The sequence below is a fragment of the Eupeodes corollae genome, chromosome 2 (assembly GCF_945859685.1).
Source record: "Eupeodes corollae chromosome 2, idEupCoro1.1, whole genome shotgun sequence".
NCBI classification, from domain to species: Eukaryota; Metazoa; Arthropoda; class Insecta; order Diptera; family Syrphidae; genus Eupeodes; species Eupeodes corollae.
The window spans coordinates 130,993,974-131,021,859 of NC_079148.1; the positions used below are offsets into that span (position 1 = coordinate 130,993,974).

A 27,886-nucleotide genomic window follows, 5' to 3' on the forward strand; every position below is an offset into this window, starting at 1 on the left:
AACCAGGGCCTAGTGACTTACAACTCTCAACCATTCCTGTGTGCGAGTACTGTTGTCAGGAATGGAAGGGACCTACAATTTTGGGCCGAATCCGAACGGCTAGTTTTGAGAAAGCACTTTTTCATGACAAGAATTACTCTTGAAGGATTTGTCAATTCCTCGCAAGAGGCAGTACCCACGAAAATTATTACAATTAAGGTGGCACAGGCAGGGATTGAACCCAGACCCTTTGCATGACAGTCCAACGCACTAACCATCATGCTACGGGTACTACTTCGGAAATTACTATTAGAAATTCTCTTTTATGAAGTAATCCTATCATTTTTGTGAAATTTTCTCCACTCTTTCATAAAAATTCCAATACTATATTGTTTTCTAATAAAATGTGTATCCATTTGATTCCACTCCTATGAACAGCTGATAAATCAAATCTGCTAGACTTTTTGGTTTGATATCTCATTCATCTATGAACAGTCACCCTCTAGATTTAATTTCCCATAAATCCATATTTCTATTTGAGTTCTTTTTTTTATAGGTCGGCACTTAAGTGTGTCCCGTAAAAAACTTTAAACAAAAGAAAAATCACAAGTACCTACCTACCTACCTTATTACCGGCACTTTTAATTTTGAAGAGGTTCAATCAGTCACGTTCAAAAACAAAACAAAAAATTAACCACGATATCTACTGATTGAATTAATTTATAAAATTTTTCCTATCTCATTGATATCGGCGGCGGGTTAAATGCTTAATCTATGTTATGATCGGAAAAATATACAAAACATTTATTAAAAACTTTTCTATAAGTGCATAAATTTAATTGTAGTTGCTATCGACAATTTTATAGCTCATTTAAATAAATAGAAAATACAACATGATATATAATTTATTTTTACGACAAACCTAACAGAATTTATATGCACTTGAAAAAAACTTCCCCGAGGATCATCAATAAATATATAAACAAATAAACCAGATGTCTGATAACAATTTTCTTAAAATAAATAAGAAAAAACCCACATTTCCCAATCTACAAAAAAATATTGATGTTAATAATGACCATTAATAAAAAACGCCTCATATTTTTATAAAATATAAACAAATACAAGTTAACTAAATTCCCGCAAAACCACAAATATGCGATCACATCATTGATTCAAAAAAAAAACCCAATTATCAACAAATGACAACTTTAAAAAAAACGTCTGGTTCGCAGCTAGACGATCAACAGTTAATCACCTTTCATGAAACGTTTAAGCCCGTTGCTTCCCAAATCAAGATGACAATTAATATAGCATTTATCAGGCACGTAAATTTTATCAAAAGAATTTCATGAATCCCCTTCCCTGAGCGGGTTCCTTACTCTTACTATTTCTCTGCTTTTGTTTTGTATTTCAAGTGTGTCAAATGTTCTGAGAATTTAGATTTGTAAGGAGAGAGAACTTGCTCATGAGCGTATGGCGGAATTGTCACATATCTTCTTATCACTAAACAAACAAAACATGACTTGAATGTTCTGGACATATAAAAGTTCACCCATTGCCCAACAATAATTCATTCACTCAAGTTGGAATCTCGAAAGCAGAACGTGTAACGTTTTAAAATACCTACATTTTTATCATCATGCTTGAACAAACCTACACACTAGCTCAAGTGGCCGCAAACAATGGCAGTGAGGGAAGTCGTGTTTGGATTATCATCAAAGGAGTCGTATACGATGTAACCGACTTTATTGACAAACATCCCGGCGGTGGAGAATTGATAACAGAATATGCTGGCAAAGATGCAACAAAAGCCTTCAACCAGGCCGGTCATTCATCAGATGCTTCAGCAGATCTCAAGAAATACCGAATTGGTATTGTTGCAGAGGTAAGTCGAACTTATATTCCATTCACTTAAGAAACGAAACTCATCTCATTTTTATTTGGATCATTTACAGAAAGTACCTGTCCCAGCAGAAAACCGTTACAGCAATCAGAGTCAAATCTCTTTGACGCCCAGTGCCAAATCGGAGAAACGCCGAAGAATAAAGTTCCTGTTTTGTGTTTGAAAATATTTTTATTTTTAATTTCATTTAATTTTCATTTCATAGATTAACTTAAGAGTCCTTAGTTAATTTTCGTTTTAAGAAATTCTTAGTTTTATGTACATTTCCAATGAGACGGCGCGACGCACGACGTTGACGTTCTTATATATTTCCTTTATATTTAACTTTTTTTAATGAATAAACAAAAAAAACTATTTAATATTAATATTATTAAAAAAAAAACTAAAAAAATGTTTACATTTTTATTTTTGCTCGTTTGGTTTTAAAAAAAATCGGATATTTCGTTAGGCAAAATATCCCTACTCTGAAAAATAAAAACGAGAACTATTTTAGAACACTTTCAGTTGTTTTGTTTTTTCTACAAATAACATAAATTAATTTAATTATTATTTTAAAGATAATTTTCTTCTTCTCTTTTTTTGTTGTTTTATTTTCTTTTGAGTGTTGTTTTATTGTCGTCTCGACGATTGTTATTCGGATTTTTGTGACGACGAGGCCTGCGACGAGAGTATTTCAATGTCGGATGGATCGTTTAAGATATCGCATGCATTTTCGAAATTATCCAGTGAATATGAACCCAGATTCACACAACTGTTGCGGAGATAATGATAGAAACGTGATCCACGTCGGTCGTTAGATAAACGGGATTTTTCACTGCGACAAATCGAACGCAGCGACGGCTCGTAGTCCAATGCCAATGATCGAGTGGAACGCAGAGGGGTGACTGGAGTAAAATTGGTTAGGGTGATGCTGAAAAGTAGAATAATAAAATGTTATCAATTTTTTGCAGATTTAAAATGAGGGAGGGTAAGAACTGTGTTCGAACTAAAAAACAACGAAAATAAAGAGTGATTCAAAATCTTAGTTTTGCAATGAGCCAAAAACTATGGCGCAATCCCCGATTGATTTGCTTACAGTAGGGTGGAGCGTATGTACATATTTGGAAAACTATTTATATAAAAGTTTCGACTGTGTTGCATTTTGATGAGCTGAATAATTTGAAACACCTTATTTGTTTTTTCTTTTCAATTTTCAGGATAAAAGACAGTTTTTTGATTAATGAACCGAACCGACCACAAATCTAAAATTTTATATGTTTAGTTTTTGGAATTCTAATAATCTAAAAGTTTGAAACATTAGCTTTGTAAAAAATTAAAAACAAAATATTAAAAGTCTATGCAACGGGTGTTTTATCAGAGGTATATAACTTAAAGTTGGCGTCACTGTTTCAACTTACCACAGCTGTTATTTGATTAATAGCTATACCGGAATCACACAATAATGGACTCTTATGATGCCATCTGAAATATTAGCTCAAGCTTTGGCTTTGGATATATTCCATCCGAAGACGAATCCTACCTTGAAGGCTCTCCTTCTTCTTCACAAATGGAACTATCTTTTCTCGATAAAGTCCTTCTTACTGACTTACAGCAAACAAGCTGTATTAAAAACTCAAAAAATCAAATTCTCGATTTTGTCTTTTCTTCTGACGCTTTAATACTCTTGTTCTAGAATCTAGATCAGGAATTACTAATATTGACAAATATCACCCCCCCTTTGGACATTTTTTTTTGACTGAAGTAATCACCTTACTAATCACAGTAATTCTTTTGATTTCAGAAGAGTCAATTTCCAGCAGTTGTCTGAAGATTTAACCATTTCTGGAATTGCTGATACACTAGCATTTTCTAACATTGACGAAGCAGTTTCAACTTTTTATAGGATCCTTAATTATTGTTTTGAAAAAAATGTACCGATATGGAAATCAAGAAATACAAACTTTAGCCATCCTTGGTACACGAAAGAATTGCGTTTACTGCGTAACAAAAGAAATAAGGCATGGAAAACGTATCTCAAAACTCTGTCTTCAGTCAACTTTTTTTTATGTTAAACTCTTAAACCAATTTTAATCTCTTTCTAATTTTTTATATGCTTGTTATGTTACTGATATGGGCACCTCTTTGAAAGAGAATCCTAAAAATTTTGGAATTTTGTAAACTCAAAGAAAAAATCAGATGGCCCAGTTAACTTCACTTACAAGAACCTTTCGTTAGATAAAACTTTTGATATCTGTAAAGCTTTCGCAACAATTTGCGTGAGTCATTTGTTAATAACCCTCAAGATTGTTGTTGAAGTATATTTTCATAATCTTCACACTTTTTCGCAAACTAGCTGTAGTCACATACCTGTGCTACAGAGTACGGTCCTTGATCTTTTATCTGCGTTGAATAATGACTGCTCAGCCGGTCCTGATGGTATTCCCCCGATAGTATTTTTTATTCAAACTCTCTCTAAAAACAGGTAAATTTCCCAGTATATGTAAGAAGTCATTTCTAACACCAATTTTCAAGAAAGGTAACAAGGCGGATATAAGCAACTACAGGCTTTTGACCAACTTAGCCACGGAATTATTTTATTTAAACTTAAGGCTCTTGGTTTTCCACCATTTTTCTTAGCTTGGATTAAGTCATACCTTGAAAACAGATGCTACGAGGAAAAATTTATAAATTGTCATTCTGAACCTTTTGTTGCTCAATCTGGTGTTCCCCAGGGAAGCCATCTAGGCCCTTTTCTGTTCATCCTGTCTATTAACGATGTATCGTCATGTCTACGCTCAAGTGAACTTCTCATTTTTGCTGACGATATGAAGATTTTCAAAATAATAAAGTCCACCCATGATCGTATTCTTTTACAAGCTGACATTGATAGTTTCACATTTTGGTGTGGGAAAAATAGCCTTTTACTCAACCCTTTAAAATGCCAGACGATAACTTTCACTAAAAAACTAATCAGTAACGTATTTGACTACTGTACGAGTATATCACAGCAAAAACTCTGTCGTGTCTCCACATTTAAAGAGTTAAGTGTACGTTTCTGTTCCAACTTAGAGTTTACACATCACATTAATTTTATTGTTAATAAGGCAAGTTCTATGCTTGGTTTTATAAAACGCTGGGCAAAGGAGTTCAATAATCCCTATATTACTCTTTCTTTGTATAATTGCCATGTTCGTCCTCATCTTGAATATGCTTCGCAGGTGTGGACTCCCTATTACGAAATTCAAAGAAAACGTATTGAATCAATTCAACATAATTTCATTCGCTTTGCCCTAAAAGGTCTTCCTTGGGAAGATCCTTATGATCTGCCTCCCTAAGAACAACGCATTCTACTTCTTCAAATGCAATCTCTCCATCAAAGGCGTGTTAATAATGACTTAGTATTTTTTCATCAACTCATTAATGGTGAAATTAATGCACCTTATTTGCTTTCTTGTGTACATTTGAATTACCGAGGCGGAACTCATCACCTGCGCACATTTGATTTTATACATATTGACTTCAATAGAACTAACTATGCGAAGAACGAAGCTTTAAGTCGAATGAGCATTTTACATATATAACTTAAACTGTTCATCGATAGATTTAAATTTAAATAAGGTGGGATTAAAATCATTGTTTAAAACCAGTGCTCCACCATCGTAAACGTTCTCATTTTATTAATTGTTCTGTAATAGTTAAATACTAATTTTGTTTTGTATTTTGTGCGTGTGTTAGGCTATAATTGTATTATTTTTTACTAACAACTAACACATGCACTTATGATGAGCCTCTGATCGTAGTTTGACGCTTGCTATAAGCTTACTACTTTCTGAAATTGTGAAGTGTAAAAAATCTGTTTTCTGTTTTGTCGCGCTTTGGCAGCTGACAACTATATTTTGTTTTATTTCAGAATCTGTGTTTTGCATTCTGTTGTTAAATTTAAAAAACTTTGAAGCTACATTAAGTTTTTCAAATTCTTAGGGGCCGGTTATAGCCAACAGTAAAATCCATCAGTAAAATTTTAGTTTTTTAGTTTTTGAACATGTTACAGATTTATTTCTAGGAAAAGATTGATGCAATCAGGTGAATCCTATATTCTAGTATTTTTTTCAAAAAGAAACAACGCATTTAAAGTTTTATGTAATTTATAAATCCATTTTAATTTCGTTCTGCTGTTGGTGTTCCAATTTTTAACTGTTCCGATCACATCATTAAAATTTTTACTGATGAAAGCAACAGTAAAAAAATTGTCTAAGGGGCGGAGTCTCAAAGTGACATTTAATTTAATGACAAATTTACTGATGGATTTTACTGATAGCTATAACCGGCCCCTTAGGTCGCGTTTATGACACATGATATCGTAAAATATCGTAGTCGGTAGAAAAAGCCCGACCGCGTAGTTGTGATTTGGCCATTATTTTTAGTATGGTTTGGCATTTAAAGAATTGAGCCACAGAATCAAAGGCGTAGATTCGACAAATGGGCCCAAAACAAGGTTGCCATTGACCAGAATCCCAATCCAAAAGAATTCTGTTTAGCTATTAAGCTCACTTTTTGTTCAATTCATACGACAATTATCAAAGCTGCCGTAGTGTATATTGAGACACCGTTACAACTACAAAAATTGGCTGTTTAGTGAGATGAAATTGAAATCCTGAAATTAAAACTGAGATCAATCAACTTTTCGTAAGAACACTGTCAACACACAGGTACGCGCAGAAAATTCGAAATTTGGACTTAACATAGTTAGGCACTGCTGGTGCGACAAATAGGTCCGTACTTCTTGTTGCGGTAAATTTTACCACAACAAGTAAAAAATGATGCTGGCCAAAACGTTACAATCAATGGTGACCACTATGGAGCCATTTATTATTATTATATTACTAATCGCTAATCTATGATGTGCAAGATCTGTGGTTTTACCAATAGGGCGGCGAGGGCGCAACATATCATAGCACAGCGCGTGCTCGTGATTTACATGAGGAAATGTTTGGTAACCGCATAATTACACGTTACGGAACAGTAAATTGGGATTTAAAATCGGGCGAGTTAACTCCGCTTGACTATTTTCTGTGGGGCTATGTGATCGCTAGTCTGCGCCGAAGAGCTCGAAAACTAGATGAATTGAATGACAACTTCGCCGCGTTATTCCCGATTTACGATCACAAATGTTCGAAAAAGCTGTCGAATATGCAAAGTCCGGAAAATTATATTTACAATACAGTAAATTTCCATATCTAAGCTGAAGTCTAATAAAGCCGCTGGAGCGGATGGCTTGAATGCCAAGGTCTTTAAAGCAGCTGGGAATAAGTTGGTTAGGAGCATGCACCAACCCGATGAATGGAACCTCAGTATTGTTTGCCCGATCCTGAAAAAAGGAGACCCTCTAAACTGCACCAACTATAGAGGAATCAGTCTACTTAACATCGCCTACAAAATCTTCTCTGCCGTAATATGTGAACGTGTAAAGCCCATCGTCAACAACATTCACATTACGGCAGATCCTGGAAAAAACCCAAGAGCACCAAATCGACACCCACCATCTTTTCATCGATTTCAAGGCCGCATATGACAGCATCTACAGGGACGAGCTGTATAGAGCCATGTCTAGTTTTTTCCTCGCCGCCAAACTCGTCCGTTTGTGCAGGATGACCATTGAGAATTCACGCTGCTCCATAAAGGTTGGAAACAACTTAACAGAACCTTTCGATGTCAAAAAAGGTTTTAGACAAGCTGATGCGCTGTCATGTGATTTTTTTAACATCGTGCTTGAAAGAATGGTGCAGGGCTCCCACGTCAACACTAGAGGCACTATCTTTCAAAAGTCTGTCCAATTACTAGCATATGCTGATGACATTGACATAATCGGAAGAGCGTGATGTCAATGGGGCTTTTGTGAGTATTGAGATAGAGGCGGCAAAAATAGGTTTAACGGTTAATGAGGGTAAAACAAAGTAAATGCTGTCGTCAAGAAAGGTCAAAACGTCACCATCGACAGACGTAACTTTGAGGTAGTCAAGGACTTCGTCTACCTAGGCTTCGCTGTTAACGCAGAAAACAACACCAGCGCTGAGATCAAACGCAGAATAATTTTTGCTAACCGCTGTTTCTTTGGACTAAGAAAGTAATTGAGTGGTAAAGTCCTCTCTCGAGGGACCAAAGTGTTGCTATATAAGACCCTTATCATCCCCGTCCTGCTATACGGTGCAGAAGCATGGACTATGAAAAAAGCAGATGAAAGCACCTTGGGTCGGTTCGAGAGAAAAGTCCTTCGTGTGATCTACAGTCCCGTATGCATCGAAGGAGAGTGGAGAAGATGGAACGATGAGCTGTACGGGCTGTACAGCTACGTAGACTTAGCCAGAAGGTTAAAAATCCAACGACTAAGATGGCTGAGTCACGTAGAGCGCATTGAAATCAATGCTCCGGCCCGGAAAGTCTTCGAATCCACACCCACAGGACAGCGCAGTAGAGGAAGACCGCGCATCAGGTGGCGCGCACAAGTGGAAAGTGACCTCACCCAACTTGGAGCGCGAAACTGGAGACATCTAACTATGGACAGAGTTAGATGGAGAAGTTTGTTGGGTGAGGCCTAGTTCACACAGGACTGTAACGCCACCTTAAGTAAGTAAGTAAATTTCATGTAAATTAAAAAAACATGAGATTTGTTTTATTCCAATTTAAAGTTCTATACCTTTAAAAAATAACACCCTTTATATAAAACTAAGTGAAAATAGTAATTCCAATTCCTGATTAATCTTTCTATCAAACAAAAGGGATGATGAGACTTATGATTCGAAACAGTATCAATGTTCTTATTGAACTTCCAATTGTCTGTGTTTTTGTATCTGAGATAATTCTTCTTAAGCCTAATGTGGTCTTTTGTCGAAAAGCATTGTCATCAATATGTGAAGAATATCATTTTTCCGAAAAGAAGGAATGTATAAAATCTAAAGTATAATTTTTCTCGTTCCGGTAAATGTTGGAAGCTATGTCAAAGTTAGTATGATTTCAGTTCTGTGAGTATTTAAATATGCCCTTTTGCTTTAGTCACTTTGTGAACTTGGTTGCTTGGTTGCTTGGTTTTTCACAAACTAATGTTTTAGTTCTTTTCTTTTTCTAACCCTAATGTTAACTATAATCGTTCCTTAACTTTAAGATAGTAACAATATGACGTCATCATATCTTTCTATCTCATTGCTGAAGGGTGAAATAGTTACGATTTGTAACAATCCACAACACAGCTTGGGAGCTTAAATAAAAGTTTTGGTCTATCAAAATGAATTATTTGTGTTAAAATATGCAATTTTGACTTAGGTGAAAACAGTGAATTTAAAAGCTATTCGTCATCTAAGCCGAGACACAATTTTTTAATTTGCACAATATACGAACAAATGTTTGTTAAAAAGAAATGTTTTCATATTCTCAAACAAGTTTGGAGCAAGTGATTTAGGGACACAACATAAAAGTAAAGTCACATTTAAGCTACTTGGCGTTCAGACTTTTCACAATAAAGCTACAAATAAATCACGTATTTGAAATGAAAACAAACTAAATAGAATCTTTCAAAGAAGGCGGCCTTCAGTTTCATTTGAAGAGAAACTTTGAGCCATCCACTGGGCAGGTTCAGGCAACATAAGGGACTATATTTGCAGTGAACTTCATTCCTTCAACGTACATTTTGACCAAGGCAACTAGTTAGTTTTTCAAGTGTCATGAATTTCAAATTCAGAAGTTTACTTCGCAAGGCTCTACCTTAAGTTCATAGTTCAAAAAGTACCAACAAAATTATTGTCTACAAAACACTTCTCAGGTTAGCTACAAGTCCTTCACGATTTGTATTTCGTATTGTAATAAAATAAATGTATTCCTTTTTAAAATTGACAAGGAATTATTTTACCAAAAAAATTAAATGGAATTGTGCAGAAAATAAATAAATCACAGGGTAATAAAGTTCAGCTTTCAGTTGCATGAAAAAAACATGAATTGTCATTTTGACATAAGTTGCCTTGGCTTCCAGTCAACTTTCCATTAAAGTTGCCTTAATTGGAAGGTAAATTTTTACCAGCTGGCCAATCAGATACTAGACACTTGCCTAACTGTCAAGTCACTTATGTCGTCTGGAACTATCAATTCTTTTTATAGAAAAGTTTCATGGAAAAATTAAGCTATCTCTCCTTTTTGTGAAAAATCTTTTTTATGTTTGACTTGCAGTTTATAAGTAAGAAGGGCAGAAATATAAATTGACGACATTTCTACAAATGTTGCTTATCTTTGATAGAGGGCTAAAAATATATACATATATCTTTATCTTTACTAATATTATAAATGCGAAAGTAACTCTGTCTGTCTGTCTGTAACTCAATCACACCTAACCTACTGAACCAATTTGCATGAAATTTGGTATCGAGATATTTTGATACCCGAGAAGGGACATAGGCTACTTTTTACCCCGGGAAAATGACGCATTCCCATGTGAAAATTCAGGTGGTCCGATCGGTTTTACGCCTAAGCTACTGAACAGATTTAAATGAAATTTGGTAAAGAGATAGTTTGAGACTTAAGAAAGGACATGAGTTACTTTTGACCTCGGGAAAACAACGCATTCTTATTAAAAAAAATTCCTTTTCCGTGAATCTGATCGCTTTCAATCCTAAATTACCAAAGATTTGAATAATAAAGTACAGCTCAGGTTTTTTTATACTACTATCAAAAAAAAACTATCTTATTATGTCGGACGTGGAGGAAGATATCGTCGAGTAGCTCTCAGTAGGCAACGTCATGGACACGAAGCAAGTAACATCATACCCCAGAGTTTCTTAATTCTTTGAAATTATCAGGGGTTCCTTCTCATAATTTGAGATTGAATATGGGTTTAATATTGGTAGCTTACGTATTTGCAACTTTTTGGGGCTATTTTAAAATGAAAATAAAGAACAAACATTGACGCTCCACCTTAACCACAACAGAAGGTTTGCAGTATTAAGCTGCCAAATTTCTGCTTACCAAAACCATGAATTCATTAGACTTTGGTTTTAAAAAAACAAAACAATAATAATTAAAAAAAAAAAAACTTACCCGTCTTGCGGCGTATCAAATAAATTATAAGCATAATATCCAGCAACAAGATTCTTTTCAATTGCACGTTCCACCAGACAATGAGCCAAATCCTCGCTCAGACTGTTCGTTAGACGATCTTCACGCTCCTGCACCCCGGCAACCATAGTTGCCGCCGAAAGATTCTCATAGAAATCACTCAACGATCTTGTGACGGATGGTCGATTGGCGGCAGAGAGCCAAGCTTTTTTCGGACTCTTAGACTTGCGACGTGTCGAAGCATTTGTCTCGGTTAAATTTCTCGAAACATGAAAGATATCTGTCAAATTTGTTCGTAGCAAATGGAAATCAACGGGAAATGGTATTCGACACTTCATATTCTGACAAACGGTGAAGAATTCAAAGAGACCTTTGTGGAAGTTGACTTCATTGCTGCCGCTGCCGCTGCCACCGCCTCCCGTCAAACCTAAAGCAGAACATTTCTTTCTATTTCTATCGGATTCATCGTCGATTGCTGATTCGGTGACTTGGTTAGGTTCCTCAGAGAAGCGTCGCTTTTGTGGGGAAGCGAAAAACTGTGCGGACGAATTGCCTTTGTCGTCGCTGGTGGTGGTGGTGGACGAGGAGGAGGAGGCATTCTTCTTTATTGATTTGACCACCCGATCACCACCGCTCTGAATGTAGAACTGCATCTCCAGGATTGTCTTTCGCAGGTGCTTCCGATTCAACAGGTACAAACTCACCAGATCATTCAGCTCAACTGGACAGTTTTCGATGAGCGAGAGCACAGAAAGGAACTTCGATATATTAAGTACATTCGCCGGAGCAAACCAAATTGTATTTTGATTGATCAGACGTTGCAGGTGTTGGCAATTTGGATTCGTGGCCATAATGATGACCGGACGTTTCGAAGTCGATGCCAAAGTGTAGAGGGCGTCAACGAATCCGGCGTCGTGTTGTTCAAAAATGATATCCGCATCTTCGATAAGAATCAGAGACTTCCTGGTGCTCTGCTCAAAATCATCGACGACGGTGTTTTCCTCGGCGGATTGCCGCTTCTTCTTGTTGTTGCCATTCAGCGTGCTCTTCAGCAGACTCTTGTTTGATTTGTTGACTTTCGAGTCCTTGCGAATCTGATGAGATTGGGTGGCTTCTTGGAGCTCCTGCAGGAGTTTCTTGCCCGTGCGTTTCATGCCAGCATTCACTTCGAGTACGGCAAAGTTCATCTCGTTGGCCAGAGCGAACACTGCGTTGGTTTTGCCGCTAGAATTAGGTCCTAGAAGCACAACTGAATTGCAAGAGGCGCTGCTGCTGTTGCTGGAATCGTTCAGTTCGGCGAAGGAATTCTGTTCGTTTGCACGGGAAACCCCCCGCCAAGACGATAGAAACTCCTTCAATTGATTTACCGGAGCCACATTGACGAGGACCTGGTCCGAGGACATTGCTTTGTATTTCTCTGTGAAGAGGAGTTCCCCGTTGGGCGCCGACGGAGGTGGTTTCTCTTCTTCGGCGTCTGGATCGAATTTAGCCTTCGTCAGGGATCGCCGACTACTGCTGCGAGTCACGACGAAGGTGTCTGTGAATTGTTCCGCCTCCTGCTCCGAATCTATTGCACAGAAGTGACGGTACTTCTCTCGCAGCTGATTGTAACACCTGAAGGTGGGGAAGCGATCGTAGGCGACCTTCCACTCCTTGATGATCTGTCGCTTGTTATCGATTTGAGTCAATGGATTTGGTCCGATAAGCATGTTTCTTGGCGCGGCGCGAAAATCTTTTTGCGTACACGATGTGAAGGTACCTATTGCCCGCTTTCGCACTTTCCTCGACGGCGTTTTGTGCTCCTCCCCCTCGTCGTCGTCATGATTCGGACGCAATTTGAAGGTAATCTCGAATTTATCGTTGTCTGTGTTCTCGCTCGGACTCAGCTGCCTCACATGACTCACACTCGGAAACTCCTCGATGGCTTCCTCGTACGATTGTTCGTATTGCTTTTGTTTGGCCATTTCAAGGCGCATCTTCTCCGGCACACCGGACATCAGGAATTGCTGCTTGGCTCGCAACATCTCGGGGTCTATACTTGGCTTGGGCACTGCTTTTATAAAGAGTGGGGCCAGTTTCTTTGGAGTTTGCTTTGGACTTTCACTATCCACATCGATTATGACTTCAACTTCCGATGCGTCGAGTTTTGGAGCTTTTTTAACTGAACGGGTGAGTGGTTTTTCTTCAACCCTTGTCGTCGAAATCGGACTCACATCTTCATCGTATCTAGATTTTCGAGAACATTGTCTTTTGGGGCGACCACTGCCAGTCGTTGATTGTTCTGGAGTTTCTATTAATATTTCAATTGCTTCCACAGCCACCTCGGGTTCTTTTGGAATTGGAATTGGAGTTGCTGTTGCCTTTTGTTTTTTTGACGGGCGACCTTTTCCACGCTTTGGAGTTAAATATTCTGTTGGGACTTCATTTGACTGAGGCAGTTTTTCTTTATCTTTTGCTTGCGATTCCACAGCTTCGATTGCTGGTGATGGTTTCTTGGGAAAGTAGCCCAATAAACTGTCACGTTTCTTTATTGGTGAGGAGAGTTTTGCCAGGAATCCACTAGAGTCCTGACTGGCATTGTCTATGGATTCAGTAGAATCAACTGACGACACACGACGTGTAAGTCTCGAAATGCGTTTTGGTTTTGAGGCTGCTTTAGATTTGGCCGATTGCGATACTTTGGCTGATGATTTTGATTCGGGGGGAGTTGGCTTCTCAGTTCTCTCAGCAGCTAACGGTGTTGCTGGTTTCTCTTCGGATTTTGCTTCGTGGCCATTGGTGAGCATTGATTTGAATCTGAAAAGAAATGTCGATACAAGATTTATGTGTGATAAGTATGAATTTTTTGGACTTTTGGAAATGATGAATTTTCTAATTGGAACTTTACAATTTTAAAACAATATTTTGGTTATGGAGCGAATAGATCCGAAAACTCCAGCAGGAAAATCCCAGAATTAAACCAGAGGCAATAATTTGAGTCTCTTATGGATGTGAGAGATGCGTATCTTTAATAAGGGAAGGATCATATTGTCCAGCACCTCCACTACTGGATGTAGGAATAAGCAACACGTCGATACCATTCACTGAAGACACCGAGAACAGGTCTAAGGAAAAGTCTAACCTGTGGCTAGCTTTTCTATTGGGTCCTCAGATACCCTGACCATTGTCTAGAGTGGTGTAACTCCTTAGGTCCAGATCAATTGGAAAAAATACAAATGCGAAATATAAGAGAATGCGAAAAGCTTCAAGTTGTTTTATCTTAGGTAAGGTAAGAAACGAAGCCCGACATCTTTTATGGCAGGGACGGAGTGTCTTCGTAGCGTAACTCCGAGGGTGTGGTGAACGATTTGGGAGCACCCTTTGGTTTCAGGACTCATCTGGAGAAAATTCTCTAAAAATACTAACCCAACTCAACTCCCAACTAACCCATTGGGCAAAGTTCGCTTTTGAGGTAGAAAAAAAGACTATCAAAATCTAACTCGCCCTGTTTCCTTACATATATTTGAATCATTTAAAAATTTAAAAACAACCTAGCCGCTGGTCACATACTATGCTCACCTCTTTGCCCGATGTTTCATCGCCTTCTCGATGTAAGCCTCGGTGGCTTCATCATCCAATCGGCGCTTGATGGCCCCTTTGCGATCGGCCCACTCTTGCAGGGCGATCTTCCTCTTAATCTGTGTAACTTTGTGTTCGTCTTCAGCAGCTGCCTGATCGGCAGGCGTTGTGGGCGGTTCCTTGCCGGGAGTATTCGATCCAATGCTCTTGTTGCGAGCATTCATCAACACCTCGAACGCGTTCGCCTTCTTCGTCACCACACTCGTCGCCTCTTGCTTAACCGACTCCGATACCGATACACTACATTCCGGTTCGTGTTTTTTGGGAGTCCTCGAGAAATGATCCAAGATCGTTGCATTCTTCAGCGGACTCTTCAATTCGCCACCAATTTCATCGACATTCTTCTTGCTCTCTTGCAACGGGTGCTTTGGACTCTTCTGACTCACCTTAGTCGCATCAGAATTGGCTTCATTTTCCGCTGCGGCAGCAGCTTCGGCCTCCTGCAGAGCTATCTTCTTCAGCTCCTTCTTGCGACGGTGTTTTTGCTTGTGTTTGCGTTTGACGGAATTCAGAACTTCCTCCATGTTTTGTAGAATGAGTTTACTATCGGCACGTGGTGTCTTCACCACATAAGGTAACGAAGTTTTACTATCCTTCAATTCACGTTCGGGGCTTTCAGTTTCAATCGATGACGATAACTTGATGCACTCGACATCAGTTGAATCATCAGCAACCGAAAGCAAATCGGATTCCTCTGCTAAAATGCTACAACTACGGCCACAAGTCTGCGATACTTGGCTCATTTCTTCGGAGTATTCATTGAATATGAGTTTTCGTTCAAAATGCGCTGCAAATAGACGCAAACGTTGAATTCCCGACAAAATTCAATTCAAAGATAACTCTGGTCATAATTATTTTACCCCCGTCGATATTTTATGAGTAGGTACTTAAATTGCTGGCCTAACAAAGTTTCTGTTCTAAGTTTTGAGTTCTAAGTTCTGATGACACCGCAGTTTCTTTAGTTTTCTTCGATTAAATCTCACAGCAGTTCAGGGCAGAGGAACGAAGAACTTTAAAGCAAAAGCAAGCAGAGCAAAGCACACTTCACTGGCATTGTTTTTTTTTTATTTTATTTTTTTGGTTCTTTTTATTTTAGTTTAGTTTTTTCTTTTTGGTTTTGGTTCAAGGTTTTTCTTTTGGAATTTGTTTTTTAGGGCACGAAAATGTTTGCGGACTTTTTGAATGTGAGATGGGTGCAGTTTGTGGAGTTGGGAAAACTTTTATCGAACACGAGTTTATTTCGAGTGGAATTTGTAATTTTTTTTTCGCTTAGGGAAATGAAATTTAATTAACAAATTGCTTGGTAGGATTTTCTTTACCCCGAATTTATCGTTTAAACGCTTGTCAAAAAGAATAAATAAAAAAAGTTAAAAATGGCGGGAAAATCGCTGCCAAATTGACGGCTGGAGTGTGTTCAGCCGAGGAAAATATTGATATTTCTCCATATAGCAGGGTGGCTCGAAGAACTAACATAATAAACAGGTTTTTGTTGGTATTGTTTTCCATAAAGGCGGGTTTATATTCCGGTTTTACTTTCCTGTGGGGTAAATAATGGTTTTTTCTTCATATATGCGATTTTGTATTTCTTCCGTGGAGTGAACTTAAGACGATGTTCACATTGGATTCTTTTTGAAGCGATTCATAGCGATTTTTTATCATTTTATCTTGTTTCAACTCATTCTTTTAAATAAAATTGAAACTGTTTGTCTTATTCGAAGACTTTTAAGTATGTAAGTAGCCTCAAAAAATACTATAATGTGAAATATTACAAAGAAAGTTCCTTTTTGGGCTCCTATTAGTTATATGGATTTTAAGTTTTCAAGTTTTTGAATTGTTCATGGCACAACAAAAACAGAATTCAAATTTGTTGGTTTCTAATTTTGACATCAGACCTATTTTTTTTTTGTCTCTAAGTTTATTTTGACATCTCAACCGATTGCTTTAACAAAATTGATGACTGTATCCAGTTAAGCTTGTCACCCATTTTTTGTATTAATCGCTTTCGAAATTTGATATAGTTTCAAAACAAAATATTTAAAAACAAGAAATAATATGACAGACGGAAAGAAAAATTCCCAACAATTGAATTGAAAAATTAGAAAAAATTCGGGAAATGTCACTTTTTTGAAAATTCTTTTAATTTTTTCAGTGTAGTTTTGGGTTAAAGAGAAAGCAGAATTGTTTTATGATCAAAATTACCAAAAAAATAGAATTTTAGGTTGAAAAGTACACCACATGATAATTGTGACGTAAATGGGAACTAATTTGGTGATATGATGAGACTAATTTCAACTACAGATCTGGAAATAGTTTTTACTTTAAGCCTGTTCGTCTTCCTTTTTTGTAAAATGATTTACTGCCAACAGTGCCTCGTGCTTATAGCTTGCTAGGTAAATCGGGGAAAATTTTGTTTTCAAGTTCATGGCATTTTTTTCTCATATGTTCAAGACTTTGTTGAAAATCTGACTGTCAAAAAAGATATTCAAACATTTTTAAAGTTCTTAATTGGATTGATTTTCAATTCGTATTGCTTTTGGCAAATAAAATTAGTTGCAATTATATTCGAAGGAATTTCATATAGAATAGATGATGAATAAATTGTTTGCGCCGAATTCTAGAAGTTAATTATTTTAAAATTCTTCTATTCAGGATTTCCTCTCCAACTGGATATTGTATGCGACTATTGTGTACACAGCGTAAATATTTTGCGCCCTCTGGTTCTGAATATATAATTCTAGTACAATACCTCTCCCTTTCAAACAACCGCATCTTTATCTCTTTCTCTCTATATTTCTCTAAACTTGAAATCTGTTCGGCCAATTTTTGACAGTTCCATCCACTTTTCGAGTCTTTTGTTTATGAAAATTTACTATAAAATCGTATTTCATCAGAATAGCAAATTTATTCTTTTACAAATAAACCCACCATCATAGTTTAATATGGATCCAGAAAAGCCAGCAGTCGCTTCAACTTCGAAACATGTTGAAAAACCAAAAAAAAACTCTCGGGAGGGAAGTATCTGCAGCGATAAAAGTAACCAACAAAGCAAGTCTACGACTACAAAGGTGAAGAAACCTCAAGAAAAGAAGGTCAAGGCTATTCCACCTCCTCCAGCAAGGACAGCGGCGATCAATTCAAAAGATCCACATCTTCATGAAGCCGTGAATAAACTCCACAAACGCACAAAAAGTGTTCGAGCAAAGTTATCGATATTGCGAAAATCACAATTCCCGCAGAAAATTGCCACGGATCCGTCGAATGCCGCGAAAGTGCGAATAGCTGATACGCCACCCAACACCCCCAAGGATGGACTCCAATCAGAGCAGGAGATTTTGAGAGAAATCGAACGGCTACAGGAGCTCATGAAGAAGTTACATATGCAAAAGGAGAACTCCGAAACGTCTGAGGGCAAATCAGATGCAATTCAAAAGCCAACTAAAGACGATGAAGTTGACAAAAGTCCCGAAAGTGGAGGAGATGATGGTGATGAGGGCAAATTGTCGCATCCCGGTGATGCTAACCAGGAGTCAAAAGCAAAACGTAGACATCGCAACCGACGCAAGTTGAAACCAAAAAAGATCACCGACGAGAACCAATTGCAGGAGATCTACGTCAGCCACATCAACCAGATCATAGACAAGGACGCCAAAGTCAAAGATCCCAATATCCCGCTATTCAAACGAGGCGACGACTTGGAAGAATTCGCCTCGAAGTGCGTAGCTGCCGGACTGGGTCAGATTGTTGAAGCCGAGATCAGGGTCAACGGGAAGAACAACCATCAGGCATTCATTACTATGGACGGTGGTTCCGATGCCATGATCCAGTCGACGGCCACCCGGCGATATGCCATGGATGGCGATATGGTCAGGGCATTCGTTAGGAACAGAAACGACGACACCAGGGAATCGGTGACCGATTTAGACGAATCCATTCCGATTCTCGAGGATCTTAATGAGACGATTGGTGAGCAGTTCAGTGAAATCCATATTTTTCGTATCTGTAATCTCTTCTTTTAGATGACCCCGAAGCCGTTCTGGTGAATGACGTGGAAGCTAATAGGAGAGATCGTGCGTTCGTGATCCGAATTGTGAAGGAAAGTGGCAATAGGACCTTTGTGGGTTCGATTGCTTTCAAAAATCCCGCCAAACACGACGACGGCGAGTACTTAAAATTCAAGACGCGTGACACCAAAGCGCCCATAATGTGCATACCGGTCGAGTCGTGCGAAGAATTCCTGAAACAGGAACAATCCGACGATATTCTCGGCTACTTGTTCGTTGCTCAGGTTGTCAAGATCGAGGAGAACGGGCGGTGCCTTGCCAAATTGGTTGCCCCAGTGGGCAAGTGCGACAACCTGGAATCCGAGATAAAGGCGATTCTAATGAACAATCGTCTGAGTGATGTGAAGCCGTTCGAACAGCGCTTCGAGGACATGTGGGCTGATCCCATCAAGATCGAACCGGTCCATTTGAAACAGAGGGAGGATCTGCGCAAGGATTGTATATTCACAATTGATCCGCTCACAGCACGAGATCTAGACGACGCTCTTTCGTGTAAAAAGCTGGACAATGATCGTTATGAAATTGGAGTCCATATATCGGATGTAGCTCATTTCCTCCAGGAGAGCTCCGATCTAGACGAGTTGGTCAAGCTTAGAGCAACGAGTATCTACCTCGTGAACGAGGTAATCCACATGCTACCCCAGACGCTCTGCATGAAGTGCTCCCTCCTGCCGAACGAGGACAAGTTCGCGTTCTCGGTATTCTGGGTGATGGATAAGGACGCGAAGGTGTTATCGACACGATTCACGAGAAGCGTCATAAGATCCTGCACACAGTTGGCCTATGAACACGCCCAGAAGATCATCGACAATCCCGACGAGACCTTTACCGACAATGACTTCCCCACCATATGCAATGGATTCTCCGCCACTGACATCGTCGAAAGGGTAAAGACGCTCAATTCGTTGGCGAAAACGATGCGAACCAGGCGCTTCGCAAACGGATCTCTCTCGATCGACAAGCCTCAGTTTTACTTTCAATTCGATCTGACGTCCGGCGAACCGACATCGTACGAGATCGCCAGTCGTCTGACGGCGAACTTCCTGATCGAAGAGTTCATGTTGCTGGCAAATCAGGCGGTGGCGGATATGATTTATAAGACCTTCCCGGACATAGCCTTCCTGCGAAGCCATCAGCCTCCGAAGCCGAGCGCCATAAAAAGCTTGAAGGTTAAACTGAAGGCTGTGGGAATTGAGTTGGACTTTAGCAGTTCGAAGAGTATTTTCGACGGACTGTCAAAGGTTTGCCGTTCCAGTAGTGATCCAAAGGTTGTGTCCGTAGCGATGAATTACCTTCTCACGAAGCCTATGATGAGAGCAAAGTAGGAAAATGTTGCAAATTAGGGAGAAGCTTAAGCTGATTTTTGTTTTGGTTTGTTTTCAGGTATTTCTGTAGTGAGAATATAGATGCAGAGACAGACTTGCGGCATTATGCCCTGGCCATACCCATCTACACCCACTTTACCAGTCCCATTCGGCGTTATCCAGATATCATAGTTCATAGGTAGGTTTTGAGTTTATTCGGGATGTTCTTTCTCTCTAACATGTATCTTTTTAGGCTTTTAAGTGCGGCATTGAAGTACACACCACCGCCCAAACGAACCACCGAGGAACTGCATCAACTGGCGCGGATTTGCAATGACCAGAAATTCAATGCGAAGTGTGCCGGCGAGGAGAGCTCCAATTTATATTTCAAGCGTTACATCAAGGAAAAGAAATCCATCAAAGTCCAAGCAGTGGTCGTGGACATCTACAAACACTGCATGGAGGTCATTACTCTAGACACTGGTCATGTAGTTTTGATACCTTATAAAATTCAAAAAGTCGCAGTAGACATAAGCAAGGCCCCTGCCGCAATTTACATATCAGAACCAAAATCCTCCAAGCCACCAGTGGAACTCAAGTTATTCTCAGGCATTGAAGTAAACCTTATGGTTTATGAGGGAAGATTGGCTGGGTTCTTTGAGTCGCCGGATCCAGAGCAGAGAATAAAAAATGACATCAAATCCTCACGTGGATCCAAGTCAGACGAAAAGCATCCAGAAAAAGTTCGATCATCGTCTGCGTCCAATGAATCGAATGCAAAACAAAAGCGGAGGGAACGAAAAAGGCGAGCCGCAAAGGCGTTAAGAAAACAGCAGAAGGCAGAAGGAAATCAGAATAATGCAAAAATTGACGAACAAAGCAATTCTGATGATTAATATTTTTATCTTTTTTGGATGATGACTCAGAATGTTGTAATTTTTCATACATACATTTCGTGTGATTTCAAAAACACACATACTCACACGTTCACGTTTTGTACGTATTTGTTGCGCATTTTATTCTGACTAAATAGACCTTAAGCTAAGATATTTTTAACTTTCAAAATATCCTTTCCTTGTTTCGGGTATCACATTGATATTTTTTTTATTGATACAAATTTAAACACTCGATTAAATGGGAAATTTAAGTGATGGATTGAAATGAAATTTTTTGAATTTCCTTTTTATTTTGGAGTTTAAAATGTAGGCTTTTTTCAAATTTTGTTTTTCACGGAAATAGAATGTGATACTTAGAATTCAAGTTCAAGACAAATATACTTAATTGAAATCCGTTTTAAGGAGCATAATGATAAAATAATAAAGACAATTTTTTTTGTGAAAAAAGTAATTCATTGTTTACTTCACTTATCACCTTAGTCACTTGCGCTTCAACAAAAATAAGTCCAAAATATGAGTAGCAGCATATTTTTAGTGCGTATTCAAGCGACTTAAATTGCTTTTATATGGACACAAAACGCAATTCATTATGTGAAATAAAAGTTTAAATGACAAAACCTAAATTAAACAAATTAAAACAATTAGGAAAAAATGGGCTTTTGATACCGGACGCGTCCCGACATATAGGGTAGGGTCGCCTAATTTCAAACACTCCCAGTAATCGAACACTTTTAGAAAAAAAACCTCTCAAACTATATTATATAACCAGTGTTGCCATAATCTCAAATTTCATAATGCTACTCGTATATTTAAAATTTTATAGTGCTAGATCGTATGGGAGCTCAAAAAACAAAATGCTAAATTTTAAAATCCATATAAAACGTCCATATCGATAATTAAAAAACAAACATCTTCATTCTTCCGCACATTTTTAACAATCTGAGAATAGGCTTTATTTTCATCGCTTTTACTTTGAACAGCCTTTTTAGTATTGTTTTCAGCAGTTAAATCGGTATTTACTGTCTTTCTGGGTTTGTCTCTAGCAGATGTATTTTCGCTTCTGAACTCTTCAAATTTTTTGGCAACTGGGCAGCCTCTAGAGCTTGCCATGTGATTACCCTGGCGGTTCACACATTTTGCTTTTTGATCTTTGCGCATAGGACAATTTTTAGTTGCATGTTTTCCTTCGCACTTTACACAAACAAACTCTCGGTTGCAGTATTTTTGGGTATGACCAAAAGCTTGGCAAACGTTTGCATTGCGGAAGAACTTTAGATTTTCTGATTGGTTCAATTTTAACAGCTATGCTCAAGATTGATCTTACTTTACAAATCTCCTCGAGACTTTATTTGCTGTCAAAAGTAAGCAAATAAAAGTAGTAACCTCTTACTTGGTCATTGATTCTCCAGAGGAGTTTTTAATTGTCTCATTCTTAAATAGATTGACTGCATCAAGGGCTTGGAAGCCTTTTTGTACAAGATCTTCAACTACTTCCTCAGGAGAGCACGAGGAATGAAGACCTCTGGCTACTACTTTTATTGACCTTGTAGCTTTGTTCTCATATGAGTGCCATTGTATTTGGTGTTTGCACAGTTCTTCAGTGACAAATCTATACTCGTCAGCTTCTTCTACTGTGACTTTATAGTTGCCTTTGTTGTACGATGTGTATTTGCAACCTCTTAAGTACATTTTTCTATTATTTTTTTAAGATCTCCAAAAATTACAAATCCTGAGATCATAATTGGTGGTGGTGTAATTTTGTTTCTGCTTTTAGCGTGAGATATTGATTTAGCAACAGCTACCACATTATTCGCTCCTTTAGTTCCTGTAATCAACTCTTTGTTATTTTCGGTTTTAGAGCTTTTCTGATTTCTTGAACGAGTCTCGGGACTACGTTTACGTTTCTTTGTGGTATGCTTATTTTTCTTTTTCTCAATTTCAAACAAGAGCTCTTCTTCATTAGTTTGATATTCAGGTTCAACATATTTTTGACTTAACTGAAGCGTGGACTCTGAATCTGTCTTGTCAAGCAAGGAAACTTTCTCTTCGAGCTTTTTCACTTGCAGCTGAAGACATTGAACTAGAACTTCAAAGTGTTTTCTTGCCGCTATTTCAATTTGCCATTCTTCAAAGTAGTTCTTTGATTTTGATTGGTCTTTGTCTTTGACTTGGTTGCTCTTGGTTACTTTTTCGCTGATGTTTTAAACATCTATAGTATTGTTTGGGGTTGTCGATGATGTAACCCTGATGATGTTTGGGGAAGTTCTTTGCATCTTAAACTCCGTCTCTCAATATTTTAAAGCAATATTCCCCAGAATCCATAGGACCGACGCGACGTCGAAAGAGATTGGATTTACTAGTTTCACTGGAGTGCTATCTGGGGTATTTAATCTAGTCGTTTTGTTCATTGCCATAATTTGTTTAACTTAGTGTTCGTACCATGAATAGGTCAGTTACTTCTATCCATAGTTTATATTCAGCCGCCATACAGGGTACAGAACAGACCAGTGTTCCGCACAATATGTGTCAGACGCTCTTGGATTTAATCGTGAGCTGGTGCATTCAGAGCGATATTTCTGTTCTTTTGCTCCTAATTAATGAAAAGATAACTCAGGTGACTCAGCTCATGGATCCAATGGATCCAACGCTCGTCGTTAGTTGGGTATCCAGTGGGCACTGCTAGGAGGTGACAATGCGATTTTACCACGCCATTCAAGAATGCAAAACTTAAGAACAATAATGCCAGAAAAGCATTTAGCATTATTTTAAAATTTCATAATGCTTTTCTCTTCTCTATAATGCTAGATCTGGCATTAAAAATGCCGTTATGGGAACACTGTATATAACATATTTTTAACTTCTGCAAACGCAAAATCCTTATTCGGGTATCCCCCTTAAACTTCATCAGCTGGCAACCTGTCCAACAACAGACAAATCCCTAAAAAAAAACTGTTTGTGTTACGATTTCATAGTGAGTTGTAGTTCGCGGTTTTGGTGTTTAAAACGAACTATTGAGTAGTGTGTGATAAAGTGTGTTCAAATAAAGGAAAATCCCCTCAAAAAGTTTTCTTTCGTTGAAGAGTTTAACCTTTTTCAATAAAATAAGGCCGTAGAATCTCTGGGGCCAAAATTCCAACAGCTCTTTTCTAGCTGTTCGAATCAAGGATTTATAGGATTTTAGTTTCCTTTGTTCGAACAGTTTCAGTATTTTCATTTATGAAGAAACTTATTAACATTTAATTTTAAAACTATTTAAAGAAGAAATGAAAAGAAAATATCAAAATTATACTGAAGCCTCTTTAATAAGCGGATTACGACAAATTCGTGAAGAGAAGATCAGCTTCCGAACAGCGAGTAGGGAGTTTGGTGTACCCATTACAACACTTTACGATAAAATTAAAGGCAGGAGTGAAGATGGGCTTAAAGGAATTGGTCCGAATACCGTTTTAACAGAAAATAAGGAAACCAAAATTGTAGAATGGCTCATAAATATTGCAAAGTGCGGGTTTCCACAAAAAATAAATGAGCGGTTAGATGTTGTTCAAAAAGTTGTTAGGGACGAAAAGCGAACCACTCCATTTAAGAACGACAGACCGCGTAAAAAGTAGTATTATAACTTTTTAAAGCGACATAAAGAGCTAAGTTTAAGAGTCTCGGAATCTATAAGTAAAAGCAGAGCAATCGTTACAGAAGAAAGTTTTCGCAAATGGTTCCTTGACCTAAAAAAACTATTTATTGGAAATTAGCTCACTTGATTTGTATGAAAAACATATTAGCAATATTGATTTTATTAATAATCTTTGTTCTACATCTGATAATTTATGTGTCTTAGGTGATTTTAATTTATCTGATATACATTGGAATTGGTCTGCAACGGATAAAATGTTATTTCCATTTAGTTACATTCATTGATTTTTTATATTCTTTAAACTTAGTACAGTTAATCATATCGATAATTCTTTAGGAAAAATATTAGACTTAATTTTTATATGTTGTGATGAAATCAAAGTTAATTTAAGTAATGCACCTTTTTCTCTTTTAAACGAATCCATTCATCATAAGGAATTGTTCTTTGAAATAGAGTTTTACACTTATTCGTTAAATGATTTTAAAAAAACTGTTACATCATATAATTTTTCTAGAACTGATTTTGTTCAACTAAATACTTATTTCTCTGATATTGATTTGTTAAATGAATTTATGTTTCTTGATTTGAAAAATATGTACAACCGCTTCATTGAAATTGTATTTAAGGGTTTTGAAAGATTTGTTCCTTATTCTTTCAAAAAAAAAAATCATCGGATTCACCTTGGATTAATAAGCAGCTCAGTGACTTAAAAAGTAAAAAACGTAATAAATCACAAAATCAATCGGATTATGATAATTTTAGTAAATTACGTAAAGATTTTGAAGTTCTTAGTAAGTTTCTATATAGAGCTTATATCTTGAATATTGAAAGTAATATAAAAAACAACAGTAAATCGTTCTTGTCATTTGTCAATTCTAAAAGAAAATCGATAGGGATTCCAAATACCATATTTTTCAGAGGTTTTGAATCGTCGGATTTAGCCTCCATAGTTGAATTGTTTGCTTATTATTTCAAATCCGTTTATTCTCATTCAGGATTTAATAATAGTTCACTAAAAACATAAAAAGTAGGTTTGATATTGATTCGATCCAGTTAAGTTTTGAAGAAGTTAATTCCGGACTAAAATCACTTCAGTCTAATTATAGTTCTGGACCAGATGGCATTCCTTCGGCAGTGTTAAAAAATTGTTGTAATTCCATCTGTGCTCCTTTACTAAGCATATTCAACAAGTCCCTACAAGAAGGTATTTTTATTGATGAATGGAAACTTTCTTACTTGGTCCCTATACATAAATCAGGTTCTAAAAATGATGTAGAAAATTATAGGGGTATTTGTAAACTCTCCGCAATTCCCAAATTGTTTTAAAGCATGGTGAAAAAAGCTTCATTTTCTTACAAGTGAATATTTATCAAAAGTACAGCATGGTTTTGTATCCGGTCGATCATCTGTTACCAATTTAACTTATTTCACTTCGTATGTCACTAATGCTATGGAAAAAAAATTTCAAGTGGACGCAGTATACACTGACTTTAGTAAAGCCTTTGATTCTGTGAACCACCAAATACTTCTAAAAAAACTTGAGATTTTTGGTTTTCATTCTAACTTTCTTCGTTGGTTATCGTCATATTTATCTTGTAGAACACAACAAGTTAAGATTGGAGATACATACTCTAAGAAAATTCAGTGTACATCAGGTGTCCCGCAAGGTATCCACCTAGGTCCGCTTCTTTTCATAATGTTCGTTAACGATATTGTCTCGGTCTTTAATTATTGTGAATGCTTATTATATGCGGACGATCTGAAAATATTTTCAAAAATTTCGAGTTCTGACATTGATTCTTTATCAAATTGGTGTCACATCAATAGCCTTAAATTGAATATCAAAAAGTGTAACACGATTTCTTTTTCCAGAAAATCTTATATTTTTTTATTCAACTACGCAATTGAATCTGTAGGTTTAGATAGGGTTTCAAGTATTAAAGACTCAGGAGTTATTCTTGATTCCCAACTTTATTTTAAAGGTCATTTCGATTATTTGGTTCCCAAGGCCAACTCGCTAGTAGGTTTCATAAAACGAAATGGAAAAGACTTTAAAGACCCTTTCGTGTTATTATCCCTGTATATATCTCTCGTCAGATAAATTTTGGAATATGCTGATGTTATTTGGAGTAATATTTATATAGATCATTCTGATCGGATTAAAAAGATTCATTTTTTTTTTGTTTTTTTTTTTTTTTTTTATTATTGTATTAGTGTAACTTTGTATACGTGTTAAAAAGTGCGGTAAAGCTGGTAAATTGAATGAAATTAATACTTTTTTTTGAAATTGTTAAAAACTGTATTGTTATTCGTGTCAAGAGGGGTAAATCTGCCGAAAAATTTGATCATAAATTAAAAATAAATCAATTTATTTTTCCCAAGGAGTGCTAAAACAGGAGAAATTTGTGTTTCAATACATTTCGATCAAGAATAAATTGATTTGTTTTGGCCATGGAAAGAATAATAAATAAATTAAAATTAAAATAATTTGCCATCTGCTCAAATTTAAAAAACATTACTGAGGGTAAGTAAAAATTGACTTTAAAATGATTTCATTCTATGCTAAATTTTGTTGTCAACGTAAGATAATGGTTTCAATCTATATTTTTTACATCGGAATTTTCAATAAGAGCGCTACAAAAGTTTTTTTTTTAAATAAAACAAAAACAGTTTTGGATAGCAATGAAATTCTTTATTCCTTTGAAAGTACGTTCGATGCCATTATGTATTGAACTCGATTTCTTTTGCCTGGCCACCAAGGGCACGATTGCAGACACCATGACGCTGAACCCAATTTTCGACGGTTTTCAAGTATAAATCGGCCGATCTTCTGCAATTTCACGTTTGATATTCGTCCAATCGTCGCTGGCTTGTTGGCATAGACCATAGACTTGATGTAGCCCCACAGGAAATAGTCTAACGGTTTCAAATCACAAGATCGCAGCGGCCAAGTGACTGAACCATTTCGTAAGATAACACGTTCTCCAAACTTGGTTTCCAATAAATTGATTTTAACAATAGCTGTGTGGTTTGAGGCGCCACGGTCCTGTTGGAACCACATGTTCTCCAAGTCCATTAGGGCCAAAAATATTTGGTTATCATTGAAAGGCAGCGATCCCCATTCACAGTAACGTGCAAGTCTTGATCATCACGGAAGAAGTACGGTGCGATGAATGCAAACCGTAATTTTTTCACTATGCAATGATATAGTGCGGGTGGATTGCTGCCTGACAAATACCGCATGTTTTGTTTATTGACAAAGCCATTTAGCCGGAAATGAGCCTCAGCGCTGAAGATGATTTTTTGATGAAAATCCGAATCATTTTCAAGTTGTTGCTCAGCCCAATTCACGAACATATGACGCTTCTGGAGGTCAAGCGGCTTCATGTCTTTCGTCAATTTGATCTTGTAAGTATGTA

General features: G+C 37.3%; 3 protein-coding genes across 3 annotated transcripts; 2 read left to right on the forward strand and 1 right to left on the reverse strand.

The window, feature by feature from the left end:
- Nucleotides 1-1,527: 1,527 nt before the first annotated feature.
- On the forward strand, nucleotides 1,528-2,382 carry LOC129945670 (cytochrome b5). Its single transcript, XM_056055515.1, has 2 exons — nucleotides 1,528-1,867; nucleotides 1,938-2,382. Exons 1-2 carry the CDS (start codon nucleotides 1,622-1,624, stop codon nucleotides 2,046-2,048), a joined length of 357 nt encoding a protein of 118 aa, XP_055911490.1. The 5' UTR covers nucleotides 1,528-1,621; the 3' UTR covers nucleotides 2,049-2,382.
- On the reverse strand, nucleotides 2,377-15,944 carry LOC129945669 (enhanced level of genomic instability 1). Its single transcript, XM_056055514.1, has 3 exons — nucleotides 14,519-15,944; nucleotides 10,943-13,756; nucleotides 2,377-2,795 (listed from the first exon to the last, which is right to left on the reverse strand). The coding sequence occupies exons 1-3, from the start codon at nucleotides 15,319-15,321 to the stop codon at nucleotides 2,516-2,518; spliced, it is 3,897 nt and encodes a 1,298-aa protein (XP_055911489.1). The 5' UTR covers nucleotides 15,322-15,944; the 3' UTR covers nucleotides 2,377-2,515.
- A 1,441-nt stretch (nucleotides 15,945-17,385) lies between these two features.
- On the forward strand, nucleotides 17,386-21,290 carry LOC129945668 (DIS3-like exonuclease 2). Its single transcript, XM_056055513.1, has 4 exons — nucleotides 17,386-18,541; nucleotides 18,595-19,960; nucleotides 20,023-20,142; nucleotides 20,197-21,290. The coding sequence occupies exons 1-4, from the start codon at nucleotides 17,518-17,520 to the stop codon at nucleotides 20,837-20,839; spliced, it is 3,153 nt and encodes a 1,050-aa protein (XP_055911488.1). The 5' UTR covers nucleotides 17,386-17,517; the 3' UTR covers nucleotides 20,840-21,290.
- The last annotated feature ends 6,596 nt before the right edge of the window (nucleotides 21,291-27,886 follow it).